This window comes from Labeo rohita, chromosome 5 (assembly GCF_022985175.1).
Source record: "Labeo rohita strain BAU-BD-2019 chromosome 5, IGBB_LRoh.1.0, whole genome shotgun sequence".
Taxonomy (NCBI): Eukaryota; Metazoa; Chordata; class Actinopteri; order Cypriniformes; family Cyprinidae; genus Labeo; species Labeo rohita.
This window is the reverse complement of record NC_066873.1, coordinates 17,231,994-17,250,678: the sequence shown is the minus strand read 5'-3', so window position 1 is coordinate 17,250,678 and position 18,685 is coordinate 17,231,994. Positions and strand designations below refer to the sequence as shown.

General features: G+C 36.1%; 1 protein-coding gene across 1 annotated transcript in view; it reads left to right on the top strand.

Moving 5' to 3' along the window:
* Nucleotides 1-18,685, top strand: part of adgrv1 (adhesion G protein-coupled receptor V1) — a 175,313-nt gene that overhangs the window by 95,546 nt on the left and 61,082 nt on the right. Inside the window, 20 exon segments of the mRNA XM_051109062.1 lie at nucleotides 73-258; nucleotides 662-897; nucleotides 982-1,130; nucleotides 2,111-2,309; nucleotides 2,444-2,663; nucleotides 4,075-4,314; nucleotides 4,421-4,570; nucleotides 4,678-5,154; nucleotides 5,269-5,412; nucleotides 7,186-7,357; nucleotides 7,445-7,580; nucleotides 7,673-8,511; nucleotides 9,792-9,909; nucleotides 10,014-10,185; nucleotides 11,885-12,127; nucleotides 12,922-13,329; nucleotides 15,065-15,249; nucleotides 15,329-15,581; nucleotides 15,906-16,045; nucleotides 18,422-18,582. Of these exon segments, the coding sequence (XP_050965019.1) occupies nucleotides 73-258; nucleotides 662-897; nucleotides 982-1,130; nucleotides 2,111-2,309; nucleotides 2,444-2,663; nucleotides 4,075-4,314; nucleotides 4,421-4,570; nucleotides 4,678-5,154; nucleotides 5,269-5,412; nucleotides 7,186-7,357; nucleotides 7,445-7,580; nucleotides 7,673-8,511; nucleotides 9,792-9,909; nucleotides 10,014-10,185; nucleotides 11,885-12,127; nucleotides 12,922-13,329; nucleotides 15,065-15,249; nucleotides 15,329-15,581; nucleotides 15,906-16,045; nucleotides 18,422-18,582 (4,828 nt within the window).

The following is an 18,685-nucleotide window of genomic DNA, read 5'->3' as shown; positions in this document are numbered from 1 at the left end:
GGAAAAAAAATGAAACCATATTAGAATCTTAAAACTCAGTGCAAAATTGATTCCCTCTCTTTGTTTCTGCAGGCACTAGATGATGAGATCCCGGAAGAAAGACGTGTATATCAGCTAAAACTGAGCTCTCTAACCCCGGGCTCAGCGATCAGCCCTGACAGACAATTTGCCACCATCACTATGGCTGCCAGTGACCTTCCCCATGGGCTCTTCTCCTTCTCCCAAGCCTCTTTGCGTGCCACTGAGGAGGACAGAGCTGTGAGACCCCTTGCATGACATTAGCACTGATGAGACACAAACCACAACCAGAGGACTATGTGTTACTGCCTGTTCCCCTTGACTGGGAAAGTCATTGAAACTTCCATAAAGCAATAGCCTAGCAACCATTGATCCAATGACAAAAAACACTGGAAAGTTTTCTTTATGAAAGTCTTTGTGTCAAGATTAATGAACCCAAGGTTTCCCAGTTTGCTTATTGAGTATAATGAAGCAGCTCAGAGGTAACAGGACTATACTGAATTTAAAAAATGAACACACAGTGTAGCTTTGATCATTGAAGTTTTCCTAGAATCACTTCTAGCAGATTGTATGAGATGGGAATGGTGATATCTGTGAACTCATACGTAAAGGTAGTCTTCAACATTGTTTTTTCTCTTACCAGGTAAACGTGACCATTGTTCGCTCCATGGGTCTTTTTGGCAGCGTCTGGGTCAGTTACCACACAGAAGGCAGAACTGCAATCAGTGGACAGGATTTTGGACAGTCCTCTGGTCGGCTGCTTTTCAGGCCCGAGGAGAGCTCAAGGGTTATTACACTGACTATTCTCGATGATGATCTTCCAGAAGGACCAGAGGAGTTTTTCCTTAACATTACTCTGGTAGAGCTTCTGAATGCCAGGTAGAGTTCAGCCTGCACTTGAAATAGGATTAGCTAGCTACTTTTATGCATGCTGCAAATGTATTTCTTTCCTCCTGTTTTCAGTTCAATGGATTTTACAGTGAGAGAGTATGGCCTACAGATTGACCAGCCTCCGGCTATTGGCAATCTGTCCTCCCTCATGGTGATTATCCAGAAAAATGACAATGCTGAGGGCATCCTGGAGTTTGACCCCAAATATGTCAACATCACTGGTACTTTTATGCATTCCTTATATTTTTCTCAGATCTTTTGTCTGTGTGTTTTATCTTTAAAGTCTTTACCTTTTTACCTCTTGCCAATAATATATATGCATTATTTTTTATGGTTGATAAGGGTTTGTGATATACAGTTGAAGTCAAAAGTTTACATACACCTTGCAGAATCTGCAAAATGTTAATTATTTTACCAAAATAAGAGGGATCATGCAAATTGTGTTATTTTTTATTTAGTATTGACCTGAATAAGATATTTCACATGAAAGACATTTACATATAGTCCACAAGAGAAAATAATAGATGAATTTATAAAAATGACCCCGTTCAAAAGTTTACACTCACTTGATTTGTAATACGTGTTGTTACCTGAATGATCCACAGCTGTGTTTTTTTTTTTTTTTTTTTGGTTTAGTGATAGTTGTTCATGAGTCCCTTGTTTGTCCTGAACAGTTAAACTGCCCGCTGTTCTCCTTTTTGTGTATTTAAACCCTTTCCAGCAATGATTGTATGATTTTGAGATCCATCTTTTCACACTGAGGACAACTAAAGGACTCATATGCAACTATTACAGAAGGTTCAAACGCTCACTGATGCTTCTGATGGGGGGGGGTTGAACTTTTGAACGGAATGGAGATGTGTACATTTTCTTATTTTGCCTAAATATCATATTTTTTTCATTTAGTACTGCCCTTCAAAAGCTACAGAAGATACTTACAAACTTACAAACATGTAAGTATCTTCTGTAGCTTCTGAAGGGTAGTACTAAGTGAAAAAAAAAATATTAAAAAAAAAAAGTACACATCTCCATTCTGTTCAAAAGTTTTCACCCCCTGGCTCTTAATGCATCGTGTTTCCTTCTGAAACATCAGTAAGTGTTTGAACCTAATGTAATAGTTGCATATGAGTTCCTCAGTTGTCCTCAGTGTGAAAAGATGGATTATGCTAAAACAGTTTCTCCAATTGTTTTTGTGTCTCAGTTGAGGAGGATGTAGGGAGTCTGTCCATACCTGTACTAAGGCGTGTTGGATCCTATGGGCAGGTCACAGCAGAGTTCATCTCCAAAGGTTTGACTGCCCAACCTGATTTAGATTACATCTTGCTCAATGGCTCTGTCACCTTTAAGCATGGCCAAACCCTCAACTATATCAATGTTTCCATTGTGGATGACACAGAGAGGTAAGGATGGGGTTATTAACTTGTTAAATATGCTCTTATTGGATATTGGTTGAAAGGTTGAATATTGTTGATGAGTGTTAGTTTTGTGAACTTATAGCATGTTTCATTGAATCATTTTTTTGTCTTCCACCTAGTGAATTTAATGAGATATTTGAGTTGCAACTCACCGGTGCCACAGGAGGTGCCATACTTGGAGCTCAGCTAATTGCACGAATTACAATTGCCAAGAGTGACTCGCCAAACGGTGTTGTGCGATTCATCAACCAAAGCGCCATCACTATTCCAAACCCCAACAGTACCCTTAGACTGACCCTGTTTGTACAGAGAGCGGATGGACTGCTGGGAGACGCCACGGTGAGCCCTGTCTAGACTATGACCTCACACTTCCAGATCCATAAAATATTTTTGTTTTACATGTGGGGAAGCACTTGGAGGACGGACAGACCTTAAACTGGATGTTTCCATTGATTTGTGTGTAATTAAAAAATGTGGTAAATGAGGATTTTGATAGATCAAAACATGGTCTGTGAGGTGGATACATGATTTAGTACAGACCTTCATGTTTCTTGTAGATTTTAAGTTAGAAAACAGACAAGAGGATTTTGCAGTCATTTTCCAAGAGTTGATTCAACAGTGATAAATGCTGACAATCCAAAAAAAAAAAATTAGATTAAATAAGGGTTTCCCCTTATTTCATGTTGCAAATTATTTTATTTTATTTTACTTTATTTTATTTTATTATTTTAATTTATTTTATTTTTCTGTAAATGCGTCTAAAAGCTTTAAATCTGAAGAATTTTAATGAAAATAAGTGACAAGGTTCAAAAGTATACAGTAAAATATTTACAAATATTTTATTTTATTATTTTGTTTTTTTCTGTAAATTTGTCAAAAAAGCTTAAAATGTAATGAATTTTAATAAAATTAAGTGACAAGGCTCAGAACTGTTTTTTTTACAACATTTACAAATATTTATTGTGTTTTGTTAATTTTATTTTATTTTTTGTAAATGCACTTAAAAGCTTTAAATGTTAAGAATTTTAATGAAAATAAGTTACAAGGCTCAGAACTGTTTTTACAATATTTCAAATATTTTATTTTATTTATTATTTTAGTTTAGTTTAGTCTAGTCTAGTATTTTATTTTATTTTTCTATAAATGCATCTAAAAGCTTTAAATGTAATGATTTTTAATAAAAATGAAATGAAAAGGCTCAGAACTGTTTTTACAATATTTACAAATATTTTATTTTATATTTTTCTGTAAATGCATCTATAAGCTTTTAATGTAATGAATTTGAATGAAAATAAGTTACAAGGCTCAGGACTGTTTTTTTATACAATATTTACAAATATTTTATTTATTATTTTAGTTTATTATTTTATTTTATTTTTCTGTAAATGCATCTAAAGCTTTAAATGTAATGAATTTTAATGAAAATAAGCGACAAAGCTCAGAACTGTTATTTACAATATTTACAAATATTTTATTTATTTTGTTTTATTTGTTATTTTAGTTTAGTTTATTATTTGATTTGTTTTTTTCACTAAATGCATTTAAAAGCTTTAAATATAATGAATTTTAGTGAAAATAAGTGACAAAGCTCAGAACTGTTGTTTACAATATTTACACTTTTCTTTAGTCAAGATTTTGGATAGCATTTTAGAGGAAGTCCTGTTTGTGCTTCCTATGCAAACTTAAAGCAATCACCATGGTTCAGTGTGTCCACTTGCATCATTTCCTCTTTCTCTGTTGTCCTCCGCAGGTAATGTGGCAGATTCTGGGTCCAAACTCTAATGAGGTTTTACCATCAGTAAACACAGACATTGGTGAACCAGTGAACGGGACGTTCAGTTTCAGAGACGGGGAAGGAGGTGTGCGCAGCATCGAGCTGAAGATCCTGCCTCACGGTGAGGTGGAGGTCACAGAGAAATTCATTGTCATGCTCAGCATCCTCTCTGGAGAGATGGGTGTTGATCCCAGAGCGGGATCTGTCACACTCACGGTACGTCCTGCCCAGCACAGAAAAATAATAACCTCTACAAAAAAAGAAAATAAAACTGTAAATACAGCAGTGTACACATTTAGCAATGGTATACAATGTTCTTTAGATTGAGAAGTTTGGAGATCCAAATGGCATAGTGCAGTTCACAGAACAGGACCTGAAAGAGCGCATTTACAGTGAGCCTTCTGACAGCGAAGGCCCGCTCAAAATATCACTTCTTATCACACGCAGAGAAGGCGTCATGGGCAACATCACGGTAGGAAAACGACCACTAATTCAATATTCAATATTTAAAAGTTTGGGGTCAGTTCATCTAAGTTTATAAATTGATTTCAAGCTCAATAATTGTTTTTTTCCCCTCAGGTTTTCTGGGAAATCATCAGTGATGCAGACACTTCAGGAGATTTTGCTGCCCTGCAGGGTTCTGTTACCATCCTGGCAGGACAGCGTGTGGCAGAGATGGTCCTCACCCTGCTCCCCGACTCTGTGCCTGAGTTGGAGGAGACGTACATCCTCCGTCTAATCTCTGTGGAGGGCGGCGCAGAGCTGGATACAAACCGCAGCAGCACCCGTTTGAAGGTCCGGGCCAATGACGAGCCCCATGGGGTGTTTGTCCTTTATTCTCAAAACCAGTCAGTGGTTGTTAACGTGGCGGACCGAAGCAGACACCTAATTATCAGTGTGAACAGGCTGGCTGGGGCATTTGGCAATGCCAGTGTGGGATACAGAATCGGTTTTACCACCCCTGGGCAGAGTTTTACAGAGGACACAATCACTGGAAAGATACTGGTGAAGGATGGAGAACGTGAGGCCAGCGTCAGAGTGCCATTTAGTAGCCAGGTGTGATTTATTATCTCTTGAATTAAACATGGCATTTTGTAAAGGACTTCAATAAGGTCAACCTTGTCAACCTTTTTAAGGTCTGTATTGATATTTTGCATGTGTCCACTGCAGGTGTTCTTCTCGACGGGGTTTAACTTTAGTGTTGAGCTGACGGATGTGACTCTAATTGGTCCCCTGCTCGGTTCCCCTCCCAGAATTCAACTGGAATCAAAGCTGGCTGTCGTTTCTGTTCCTGAAGTGGCAGCTAATGCTGAGGTGATGTTGCATGAAACACCATTCTGATATCACCACAAGATGACGTACAGTTAATAGATGAATAAATGTGACCCTGAACCACAAAACCAGCCTTAAGTAGCACGGATATATTTGTTGCAATAGTGAGCTGCAGCCCTGCAGACTTTTGCTTTAACCCTAATCAAACACACCTGAACAAGCTAATCAAGGTCTGAAGGGTTACTAGGAAGCTACGGGTGTGTTTTTATCAGGGTTAGAGCTGAACTGGAGTTCGCCACCCCTGAAAATAGACCAACTTGTAGTAGACGTCAGAGTTATTTCACTTGCAGCTGCACGCACCAAGTGGTGGCAAAAAACACTGGTAACAAGTGGAGGGAAATGGGTAAAATCCATGGAATAAGAGGGAAATTTTTTTTTTTTTTTTTGTTTTTTTTTTTGCTTTTTGATGCCAGAATTGGAATGCAAATCATTTTTATAGAATTCTGTCATCAAAGACACCATTTTATAGTTAAACACAGACATTTAAATGGACAGACTATGGATGAAAACCGCAATGATTAGTCTACTTTTAAAGCATAAATTTAAACAGTATGTCTATAATATTCACATATGCTGTTCATAGTGGACGCATTGTGTTAGTTACAGCATGCCATAATGTTTAAACCTATTACTAATAACATTTTACATAACATTTATTTATTTTATCTCACAATTCTGCTGGTTTTGTGGTTTTTTCTTGCAAATGCAAGTTTACATCTCCTAGTTCGGACTAATAACTCGATTTAACTCAACAATAGTGAGTTTGTCAATTCTCAGGGGGACAAAAAGCCAGAGCCGAGGGGAAAAGAGAGAGTGACGAGTTGTTTTTTCTCATCAGAATTGTGAAATTTAATCTCGGAATTGCGAGAATAAGTCAGAATTTTGAAATATAAACTCAAATTGACCTTTTCTAATCTTTTATTCCATGGCTCCATAGACTGCTACTTAAAAAACCGTAATTTTCTGCAACCAGATAAGCAAACATTGTTTGCAAACTCTGAATTGGTCTCTAGCCAAAAATACATTGCATGTGTCAAAATGATAGATTTTTCTTTTATGCCAAAAATCATTAGGATATTAGATAAAGCTCATGTTCCATGAAGATATTTTGTAAATTTCCTACCATAAACGTATTAAAACTTAATTTTGGATTAGTAATATGAATTGCTAAGAACTTTATTCGGACAGCTTTTAAAGGCGATTTTCTCAATATTTAGATTTTTTTGCACTCTCAGATTTCAGATTTTCAAATAGTTGTATCTCACCAAATATTGAACTATCCTAACAAATCATACATCAGTGGAAAGCTAATTTATGTATAAATCTCAATTTTAAAAAAAATGGACCCTTGTGTTTCGTGGTCCGTCCCATCCAAAAATATTGCTAGGATAATAATGCTAAAAATATATTTAATTGTTTAATATATAATGAAAGGCGGTACAATTCAACATTATAGTACAATACAATACAACCCACATTATAGTGACCACAGTTTGTGGATTTAATTATTATGCAATACATTGCAAGGCAAATGAGAAAAAAAACAGGAAAAAATAATACTTTTTAATATATATTTGTTTGTTTAATATACAATTAAAAGCAATTCTACTTTATTTTTTTCCTCATTATTGTGACCACAGTTTGTGGGTTTAATATTTTGCAGTGCAATGCCATGCAACACAATGCAAAAAAGTCCTTAAATGCATCATTATAATAAGCATAATCTACTATGAATGAATTCTCTTTGTACTGTAGGTTGGATTTGCCTCTTTGGCCCTGCTTGTCTCAGATATAGAGAGTGGCCAGTGTGAGGCGCTGGTTACACGGACAGGCTTATACGGAAACGTAACTGTCCGATGGAGCTCTGGGTTTCCTCCTGGCCAAACTCCAGCAGGCTACCAGCCAGGAGACATCTCGCCAAGATCAGGTTAGAGAGAAATGCCTCAATGTGTTAGGCAATGCTAAACTAACACAATAAAAAGTCTGAATCTGCTATTTTTCTCTTTATCTGAAGGCACGGTAATGCTTGCCCACGGTCAGAGGAGTGAGGTGATCTCTCTCAATGCTGTCAATAACATGTCAGTTGTCACAGCACATGCAGTTTACCTGACCTCCGTAGAGTCAGAGTCACCTGGTGGAGCCCGTCTCAGGTAACACTGTCCTTTTCAAAAACAAAATCCCCCTTTTCATAGATATATATGTGTGGTATTTGTATACTTTAATGTATGTGTTGTATGTTCAGGACTGGTTACACAGTAGCTGAGGTGGAGCCATTAGGATTATACCAGTTTCGTACTGATTCTCGCCAGCTGGTCATTGAGGAGGACGTGCAGACAATCACCCTCTACGTCCAGCGCCTCTATGGCTTCCGCAGCAACCGGTCCAGCATCTCCTATAAGACGTGGCCTGGCACTGCCCAACCAAACAAGGACTTTACGTCGGTAGCAGACGGACAGCTTCTGTTTGATTCCCGCCAAACATCGGCTGCCATTCGCCTGTCTATTCTCGATGATTCCCTGACTGAACCGGATGAGGATTTTTATGTGAACTTAACCAGCGTGCAAGTTCTCAGTGCCAGTTTGCCTTCAATCGAAGCTCAGCCTCGCATTGTGTCTCAAAATAGCGTTGCTAAAGTTACCATCCGTGCTAATGATGTGGTTAGTGGATTTTTGAGTATAGGGCCAGCAATAATACGTGTTTCTGAGGACAGTCAGGAGGGGGCGCCACAACAGAAGCTTGCCTTAAGAGTACGCAGGTCTCTGGGGCTCACAGGAGTGGTGAGTGCCAAAATCAGAGCCTATGCAGGACTCAAAACCTCAGAGGTGGATGCAGCCCAGTTTCATCGAGAGCATAATGGCACCTGGGCCTTGGAAGGAGAGGACTTTGCCTTGGAGACCCAAACTGTCACGTTGTTGGAGGGACAGAATGAGGTGGAGGTCAGTGTCCTCATACTGAATGATCAGGAGCCGGAGGGGCAGGAGGCCTTCTTTATCTACCTCAGCGAAGCAGAAGGTGGAGCACAGATTGTCAGTGTGCCAGACGAACTGGGGTTCACTTCCTTTGCCAAAATCATTATCCTGGGTGAGAATCTTACTGTCATTACAGGGCTCAACAATAAGGATTTTTTCTGCCCCATTGACATTTAGTGTGTATATATATATATATATATATATATATATATATATATGTATGTATATATATATGTATATATAATAATAATAATAATAATAATTATTATTATTATTATTATTAATTTAATTTGAATACACTACTTGTCAAGCTTTTGTTTTTTTAAAGAATTCTCTATTACTCACCAAGCCTGCATTTATTGGATCCAAAGTACAGCAATTGTAAAATATTTTTTACTATTTAAAATAACTATTTTCTATTTGAATATTTTAAAAAAATGTAATTTATTCCTAAGATCAAAGCTGAATTTTCAGCATCATTACTCAAGTCCTCAGTGTCACATGATCCTTTAGAATTTTTTTTTTGAAAGAGAATATAAAATATAATATAATATAATATAATATAATGTAATGTAATATAATATAATATAATATAATATAATATAATATTTTTATTTAGCTAGGATGCTTTAAATTGATCAAATGTGATGATAAAGACATTTATAATGTTACAAAAGATTTCTGTTTCAGATGAATGCTGTGCTTCTGAATTTTCTGATCAAAGAAACCTCAACTACTCAGCTCTTTTTAACATAATAATAATAATAATAATAATAATAATAATGTTTTTTGAGCAACAAATCAGAATATTAGCATGATTTCTGAAGCATCATGTGACTGGAGTAATGATGCTAAAAATTCAGCTTTGAAATCATAGGAATAAATTACATTTTAAAATATTTTCAAATAGAAAACAGTTATTTTAAATAGTATAAATGTTTCTAAATTTTACTTTTACTGTTTGTTGTAAGTTGGATCAAATAAATGCAGGCTTGGTAAGCAGAAGAGACTTCTTTAAAAAACATTAAAAATTTTACTGTTCAAAAACTTTTGACTGGTAGCGTATATGCAATTTAATAAATAAATAAATACAAAAAATAAATAGAATTTTAATCATATTTTCTACTAAAAGTTGAAAACAGTGCTGTCTATATTTTTTGTGGGAATTTGTGATACATTCTTTTTTTCAGAGTTCGTTGATGAATAGATCAAAAGAACAGCATTTATTTGAAACAGAAATCTTTTGTTACTTTGTATATGTCTTTATTGTCGCTTTTGATCCATTTTATGCATCCTTGCTAAAAAAACGTATTGATTTCTTGAAGGAAAAATGAAATCTTTTTGACTAATAGTGTATACTTGAACTCAGATGTTAATGTTTCTGTACGACAGGGAGTGATCTTCAGAATGGTATAGTTGGCTTCAGTTTGAGCTCTCGGTCCGGTCAGATCCTGGATGAGGACTCAGAAAACAGAACGGCGATACTCTTTCTGGAAAGACAGGAAAACAGGTATAATCCGTGTTTAAGATGATGTTGTGCTTTCACTAATGCAAATTAGTGTTAATCAGTTTTAGGTACACATGGCTAAAAACAGATTTTTCCCATGTCTCCAGAGCGTTTGAAGATGTGTTGGTGTTTTGGCGGGTAACGTTCAGCACTACAGTTCACTCAGTGGTCAGTCAAGGCGTGAATCTGACTAGAGAGCTGCAGCAGACTTCGGGCACATCTGTCTGCAGGAAAGGAGAAGTTCTCTGTGCACTCAGGTTGGAGGTCCGGCCAGACAAGGTATATGTAAATCAGAACTGACTAGATATCGGCATGACATTTTTCAGAAGGTTTTGCTTTTCTTTGCTTTTTTTGTTTTGTTTTTTTGTTTCTTTTTTCAGATTTTTTTTTTTTTTACTTTTTTTTTTTTTGTTGTTTTCCTGTGCTTTCGGTTTTGGTTTTGTTTTGTGTTTGTTTGTTTGTTCTGTCTCATTCTCATTTTCCTCTTACCAAATACTGGCATGACATGTTTCACAAGATTTTGCTTTTCTTTGTTTTTTTTGTTTGTTTGTTTTTTGTTTGTCTTGTGGTTTTGTTTGATTTATTTTTGTTTGTCTTTTGTTTGTTTGTTTTGTTTGATTTATTTTTGTTTATTTTTGTTTCGTTTTGCTCTTCTTTTTTTGTTTGTTTGTTTTTTGTTTGTCTTGTGGTTTTGTTTGATTTATTTTTGTTTATTTTTGCTCTTGTTTGTTTGTTTGTTTGTTTGTTGTTGTTTTCCTGTGCTTTGTTTTGTCTTGTGGTTTTGTTTGATTTATTTTTTTCTGTTTGTCTTGTTTTTTGCTTGATTTATTTTTTTTATTTTTGCTTTTTGTTTTGTTTGTTGTTGTTTTCCTGTGCTTTTTGTTTGATTTATTTTTGTTTTTTTTGTTTTTTGTTTTGTTTTTGTGTGTTGTTTTGCTGTGCTTTTTTTTTGGTTTTGTTTGTCCCATTCTTATTTTCCTCTTACCAAATACTGGCATGACATTTTTCACAAGGTTTTACTTTTCTTTGTTTTTTGTGTTGTTGTTGTTTTTTTTTTTTTTTTTTATTTTTCTTGCTTTTCAGTAGGTCTTGTTATACTTGTTGTTGTTGTTTTCCAGTGATTTTGGTTTTTGGTTTTGTTTTGTGTTTTGTTTTGGTTTGTTTTTTCTCTTACCAGACACTGGCATGACATTTTTCAGAAGTTGTTGCTTTTCTTTGTTTTGTTTTTTTTTTTTTTTTGTTTTGTGGTTTTGTTTGATACATTTTTTTTGTTTCTTACTTTAGATGTTTTTCAAAAGGTTTTGTTTTATTTTTCCCCCCTGTCCTTTCGGTTTTTGTTTTGTGTATTTGTTGATGTTGTGTGTTGTGTTGTTTTGTTTTGTTTTTTGTCTGTCTTCTCATTCTTATTTTTGTCTTACCAGACACTGACATGACATTTTTTTTTTTTTTTAGAAAATTTAGCTTTTCTTTGCTTTGTGGGTTTGTGGGGTTATTTTTGTTTGTTTTATTTTGTTTTGTTTTTTAGATGTTTTTTCAGATGTTTTTCAGAAGGTTTTTTTTTTGCTTTGTTTTTTAGTTTTCTTCCTATGTTTTCAGGTTTTTGGTTTTGTTTTGTGTTGTTTTTATGTACCAGACATTTGACCATTTTAGAAGGTTTTGCTGTTCTTTTTTTCCCTTTTGTTTTTCTGTGCTTTAGTTTTTTTTTTTTTTTTTCCCTTCTCATTCTAATTTTTCTCTTACCAGACACTGGCATTGCATTTTTCAGAAGGGTTTTTTTTTTGTTTGTTTTTCAGATGTTTTTCACAAGGTTTTGTTTTGCCTTTTTTGTGCTTTCAGTTTTTGGCTCTGTTTTGTGTTGTTTCTTCGTTTGTTTGTTTTTTTTTCTGATTATGTTTGTTTTTATGTAGTGATTAAGAGAAATCCACTTTTACAGCTTCTCAGCTTCTCTTTATCATTTTTTTTTGTCTGTGTAACACAGGATCCAGAGTATGAGGTGTGGTTCCTGGTGGAGGTCTATAAAGTGGGTGAGGGTGCCACCATAAACCAGACTGCCCGTTTTGCAAATGTAACCATGCTGGAGAGTGATGACCCACGGGGGCTGGTGTACTTTGCCCAGGGCTCCAGACTACCCGTGGTCAACCTCAAAGACACAAGCATCAGTCTTCAGGTCTACAGGGATGCCAGTACAGCATCAGCTATCTCTGTGAAGTACCGCATGCAGGTGAGATTCATTTGGAAAAGGAATCTCCCAAGAAAACAAGAAATATTCAAGCACAATAACACGCAGAATTTAGAAGCAAGAGGGCATAGAGAATTCATATACAATACAAACTCAGAAAGTATGCTTTATTGCTTAGCTTATTGCTGAAAATTCAGTTATTCTTATTAATTGCTCATTTGCCGTAATCAAAGAGCAGCTGTATGTCAATCTACCACTACCCAGCCTACACCCATTTCTGACCCCATTACATAATGTGACCTCATTAGTGATTAGAGGACTGAGATGATGTCAAATTCATGAGCTAAGATGATGAATGTAGAGAAGATAAGAGCTATGAGCAATTAGGCCGCTGAGTTCCCAGCAGATACTTCAAAGGCAATATATAAGGTTGCATAGTGGAACTGGAAAAGTAGGATTTGACATGTTGAATATGGTTTAACGGCCAAAATACATCAGTCAGTGGGAACGCTTTCTCACGTCTTTTTTTCTCTCTTTTTGTCCCTGTGGAACACTCTTTCCTTTCCTTAATTTGCGTGTGTTTCCTTGTGTGTTTTCCTTGTCTACTGTTTTACTTATAGGCGGAAGGAAATACTTTTCATTTCCGGTATGTTACACACTTCAAAGGAAAAAATAAAACATTTATCGTCTCTCTGCAAGTTTAAAATATCTAAATTTTAAAGTTGTAACTGTCCACCTCTGGCTAGGTGTTCAGGTACTTTAAAAGATCTCAGAAAATTTATTTTTGGTTTAAATATAAGACTATTAACTGTGTTTTGTGCCATCTGCTCTCACAGGAGCTTCAGAAAGCAGAGTCTATTGGACCTAATCTGATCTGGCCTGCTGTGGCAGGGCAGGACTTTGTCATGGCGGAGGGCACCCTGACTTTTGAAATTGGACAGAGAAGTGCCGGTCTGGACGTGGCTCTCACGCCGAACATTGGTTCTTCCAACCCAACGCCCAAACGGTTCCGTGTGGCTCTCTCTGATGCCACTGGTGGTGCACGGGTTCACCCAGAATTCGGGATGGCTAACATCACCCTGGTTTCAGACTCAGAGGCTCAGGCAGTATGGGCCCTGCTGGACCAGTTACATCAGCCTCTTAATGAGACCATCATCAATCGGGTCCTGCAAGGGCTCATCAATAAAGTTAGTAAGGACATCACTCCAGAGCAGCTCACTGCAGTGTTAGATGCACTAAACAAGGTAAGCAAATGAGGAAAGATTGTGTGTTTGACACTCAGACTTCCAGAATTTACTCACCCCCATGTCATTCAAGATGTTCATGTCTTTCTTTTTTCAGTCGCACAGACATTAAGGTTTTATGGAAAACATTCCAGAATTTTTCAGTGGCCAACTGTTTGAAGGTCCAAATTGCAATTTCAATGCAGCTTCAAAGGGGTCTACATGATCCTAATCGAGGAATAAGGGTCCTATGGAGAAAAATCCTGGAATGTTTTCCTCAAAACACTTAATTTCTTTGTGAATGAAGAAAGAAATGCATGAACATTTTGGAAGACATAAGGGTAAGTAAATTGTCAGGACATTTTTATTCTGAAAGTGAACTTCTCCTTTAAGGGGAAACATTGGAAAAAAAAGTTTCCTGAAGTTAGCTCAATCTGAGGAAAAAAAACTTGACATAACATTGATAATGACTTCATTCCATTTTAGATTTTTTTTTAATTATTGCTTTTATTCCACAAGGCTGTATTCAGTTGATTAAATGTGACAGTAAAGACATTTATAATGTTACAGAAGATTTATGTTTAAAATAAATGCTGTTCTTTTGAAGTTTCTATTCATCAATGAATCCTGGGGAAAAAAAAAGTAGTGGTTTAATCAAAAACAAGCATGCAGCATAACTATTTCCAACATTCATAATAATATGAAATTTAGCTTGATGCCTAAGTCATCATATTAGAATGATTTCTGATGGATCATGTGACACATGTGAAGTAATTTTAAACTGGAGAATCAAAGGGCTAAATTACATTTTAAAACATTAAACTAGAAAACACATATTTGAAAAGTTTTTTCCTGGATTTTAATCAAATAAATGCAGTCTTGCTAAGCAAAGACCTTAGAAAAAAAAGAAAAGACCCAAAACTTTTGAACAATAGTACATGTTTATTTAGTGAATAATAAACATGTTTATCTGGTTACAGAGAGGCGAGAATTTATTTAAAGTTTTCCGTATCTTGCGCATTTTTGGAATACAGTGCTTCAGGAAATCCAGCTTTTCTAAAAACAATGAGGGGCCACATATTGGCCCCCAGAGATCAATTAAGACAGCTTTCCTTACAATGCTTTTTTGTTCCTTAAGTTCATAGAAATCTTTTATCTAGGGAATACTATGCTTGTATGTGCAACCACGAGGCTCCACTGTGTCTTTTCAGTTAATCTGTACTGTCTTATTACTGAAGACAAAGTAACACCCAAATTGCTTCACACTATTATTATTACAATATAAGCAAATGAAGGTTTTTGAGATATAAACATTAGTTTGATTTAAGTTTTCTTTTCACAATAAATAACTAAAACTAGTTGTTAAGGTCAGACTGCTAATACTTATTTTTATTTTTCTCAATTTTAACTATAAACAAGAATCCCCCTAAAGGTGTGGTCACATTAGAAATAATGTTTTAAGTTGGTCAGTGCAGTGAATTTACATTGCCAACTTAAACATTAACAAAATTTGCATGGGTAGTTTTTTTGTCCCATAGTACGAAACTTTCTCCCAGTCACAGTTTCCTATATTGAAATGAATGGATTTTGTCCGCACAAATTCGCAGAGCAATGGTAAATGTGATTGCACCTTAATCACATCCAGAATATCCTAAAAAACCAAAGCATTGCAGCGCCTCACACAGTTTCTAAATGTGATTCTAAAATTGATGTTGTATTATAATGAAGTTTCCATCTTTTCAAACTTCCTTTACAGATTCTAAATGATGCTGAGCAGATTCCACTTAAAGACAGCAGCCGTGGCTTGACCTATGACCTCTTGTGTGCAATGGCGAACCCCACCCGAGCGGACACTCGAGGTCTGAGCCAGCTTGCTGAGGTGGCGGAGCGTTTTGCCTTCAGCCTGCTCACAGACGTTGCATGTGGAGCAGAAGGAAAGAGGTGAGATGTATTTATTGGTATTATTTTTATGTTTTTTTCTGTTTTGTTTTTACATGCACTAATTGTGTCTGTACTCCAGAGGCACAACCGTACTGGATACCTGCCCGTATTTCACCATAGCTGCTCATCACTGGTACCCCACTCAGATCAACGGCCACACATATACAGGGAAAAACTCAGACACATTCACCCTGCCCGAGACCCTGCTGGAAGTACCAGCCCTTCCTGCGGACAGCATGGCACCGTCTGCTTGCCGTAAAGTGCACTTCACAGAGTACAATACTGAGCACTGGTTCCTCACCAACACAAAAGCCAGTGCATTAAATGACAAGGTGAAAGAGTGTTTCACTGTATCCCTCAATACATTAGTGTTCAGCACAAATTTTTGTACTTGCTGTAGACAGTTTCACAAATGTGAATTTGGTTTTGTCCCACAAGTGTCCAGCAGATGACACTGTTGAGTTGGACATTTTAAGTCATCTCTATTTCTTTGTCAGTGTGTAATTGTGACTTTCACATGTTATGTGTGGATTCTTCTGGATAGGGCATTTATACTGATTATAATTTTATTTGCACCATTTGGAAAATGGCAGCTTTTAGTGTTTTTAATAGTCAAATTCACTCTGGATAATCTGTATATGTGTGTGTTTGTGCAGGTTTTCTCAGTCAGTCTTCATGGCAGAGGCTCTAAACCTCTTGTTGACGGTCAAGAGGTTGTTTACCGCATACACACTCCTGACCGACGTGGAAAACCTCTCCAATCTCTGTGCCTCTTGTGGAATCAGGCTGCCGAGAGGTAATTACAAAACACAAACACATGCATAGTTATTGAAGTGTTGCATGGCACAACTTCAGATGTTTTTACGAAGTTAGAATCATTTATTATTTACAATCGTATTACACACATGCATTCTTCTACTCTTCAATCACACTTGAAAGCACATTTGGTATTACATGGCTGTTTACTAAAAAATCCTCATCCAAATGAACTTGACCAGAACTAGACCATCTGGTAGTAAAGTTCTGACCTTGTCCATGTATTTCACAGTCTTTGGTGAGACAGACAGTGTGTACAGTGGAGCTTAAGGGTCAGGGCTCATGACCTGCCATGACGAAGTCTTTTGAGGCCTGTTTCACACATTCTTTAGGATGTGTGTGTGTTTAAATGAGAAGGTCCAATATGTTCTACGGGTGTGTTCTTGGCCAGGAAGCCATTCTAGAGGACATTGCACAGCTTTTAGCCTAGAATATTCGCTGCACAGTTTGTTCCTGAATTCTCTTTGGATTTGGGTTGATGTAAAACAGATGCCTCACAGAATTATGCTTTAGATAACAGATTTTATAAATATTATTTTTTTCTTCTTAACTTTGGGACCTTTTCTCAGTTTCATAACCATTTATTATGCAGTTGTGATACATTGTAGTATAAACGACACCCTAGAGCGACTAAATGATTCCTTCAGCAAACTAATCTCAGTGACAGCTTAATAGCTGGAATTCAGAGTAATGAGAGATCATTTGGAATGATAAATTGGTGTGTTACATAAGTTTAATTTAGACGAACAGACAGTCAAGTCCAATTTAACAGCTTTCTGTGTTTTCCCCATTGGGTGAGATTTGTCGCACTGAACTTAATCTTAAAATGTCTTGAAAGATTGTCGAACTCCTCCAACCAAATTCTCATGTCACAGCCTGAACCAACAACACACTGAATCTTCGTGTTCAGTGAAACATTTGCCTCAGTACTAGGAATAAATTTGAATTAGAGAAGCTCAATACATTGGTTCAATAACTGTAGTTAATGACTAATTTTAGTTCACACTGTTTTATTTTAAATTGATTTAGACAAATAGTATAGAACAATTACGTCTTTTTAGAACATCATTACAAATTGTAGTGTCACTAGTGGCACAGAAATGATATACAGTTGAGGTCAAAAGTTTACATACACCTTGAAAAATCTACAAAATTTTAATTTGACCAAAATAGGAGGGATCATACAAAATGTATGTTATTTCATAATTTCATATTTAGTGCCGATATATCACTTAAAAGATGTTTACATATAGTCCACAAGAGAAAATAATAGTTATATTTATAAAAATCACCCTGTTCAAAAGTTTATGTACACTTAATACTTAATACTGTTGTTACCTGAATGATCCACAGCTTTTTTTTTTTCTTTTTTTTTCTTTTTTTTTTTTTTTTGATAGTTCATGAATCACTTGTTTGTCCTAAATGGTTAAACTGCCTGCTGTTCTTGAGAAAAATCCTTCTTTTCATTTTTGTGTGTTTGAACCCTTTCCAACAATGACTGTGTGAATTTGAAACCCATCTTTTCACACTGAGGACAACTCAGGGACTTATATGCAACTATTACAGGAAGTTCAAACATTCACTGATGCTTCAGATGTAAAATCGATGCATTAAGAGCCAGGAGTGTAAACTTTTGAACAGAATGAAGATGTGTACGTTTTTTATTTTGCCTAAATATCTTTTTTTTCCATTTAGAAGACAAAATAAGTTAAATTTACCCTGATCTTCAAATTCAAAAAGTTTTTCTCTAACTTTTAATGCATTGTTTTTCTATCTGAAGCATCAGTGAACGTTTGAACCTTCTGTAATAGTTGCATATGCGTCCCTCAGTTGTCCACAGTGTGAAATGATGGATCTCAAAATCAGTCGTTGTTGGAAAGGGTTCAAATACACAAAAATGCTGAAAAACCAAAGAGTTTGTGGGACATGAAGGATTTTTCTGAAGAACAGCAGGCAGTTTAACTGTTCAGGACAAACAAGGGACTCACGGACTATCACCAAAAAAAAAACACATCTGTGGAGCACTCAGATAACAACACAGTATTAAGGATTAAGTGTATGTACATTTTTGAACAGGGTCATTTTTATAAATTCAGCTATTACTTTCTCTTGTGGACTATATGTAAACATCTTCCTGTGAAATATCCTATTCAGGTCTGTACTAAATAATAAATAACATTCATTTTGAACGATCCCTCTTATTTTTGTAAAATAATTAACATTTTGCAGATTCTGCAAGGTGTATGTAAACTTTTGACCTCGACTGTACTTCACATTTAAACTTGCATCAAAAAAAGTAAATGTGACATTATATGTGGCTTGTCATAGTCATTTTGGTATGATTTCTCCTGTCCAGTTGGCTGTCTGATGGTCAGTTTTGTCGTGTGGTGGACGACAGTCAGAATTTTGTGGAGTGTGCCTGTACGCATCTATCCGTCTACACAGCGTATGCAGAGACATCAAGTTTGGCTTCATTCAATGAGGCCTTCTATGCTGCTGGCTTCATTTGTATCTCAGGTAACTCATTACAGTCTACATGATTATAAGGGTAGAAATCCCACCAAGAAATCATGCACTGCTTGTCTCATTAAGATTCTGTACAGTATATATCTGTCTTTCA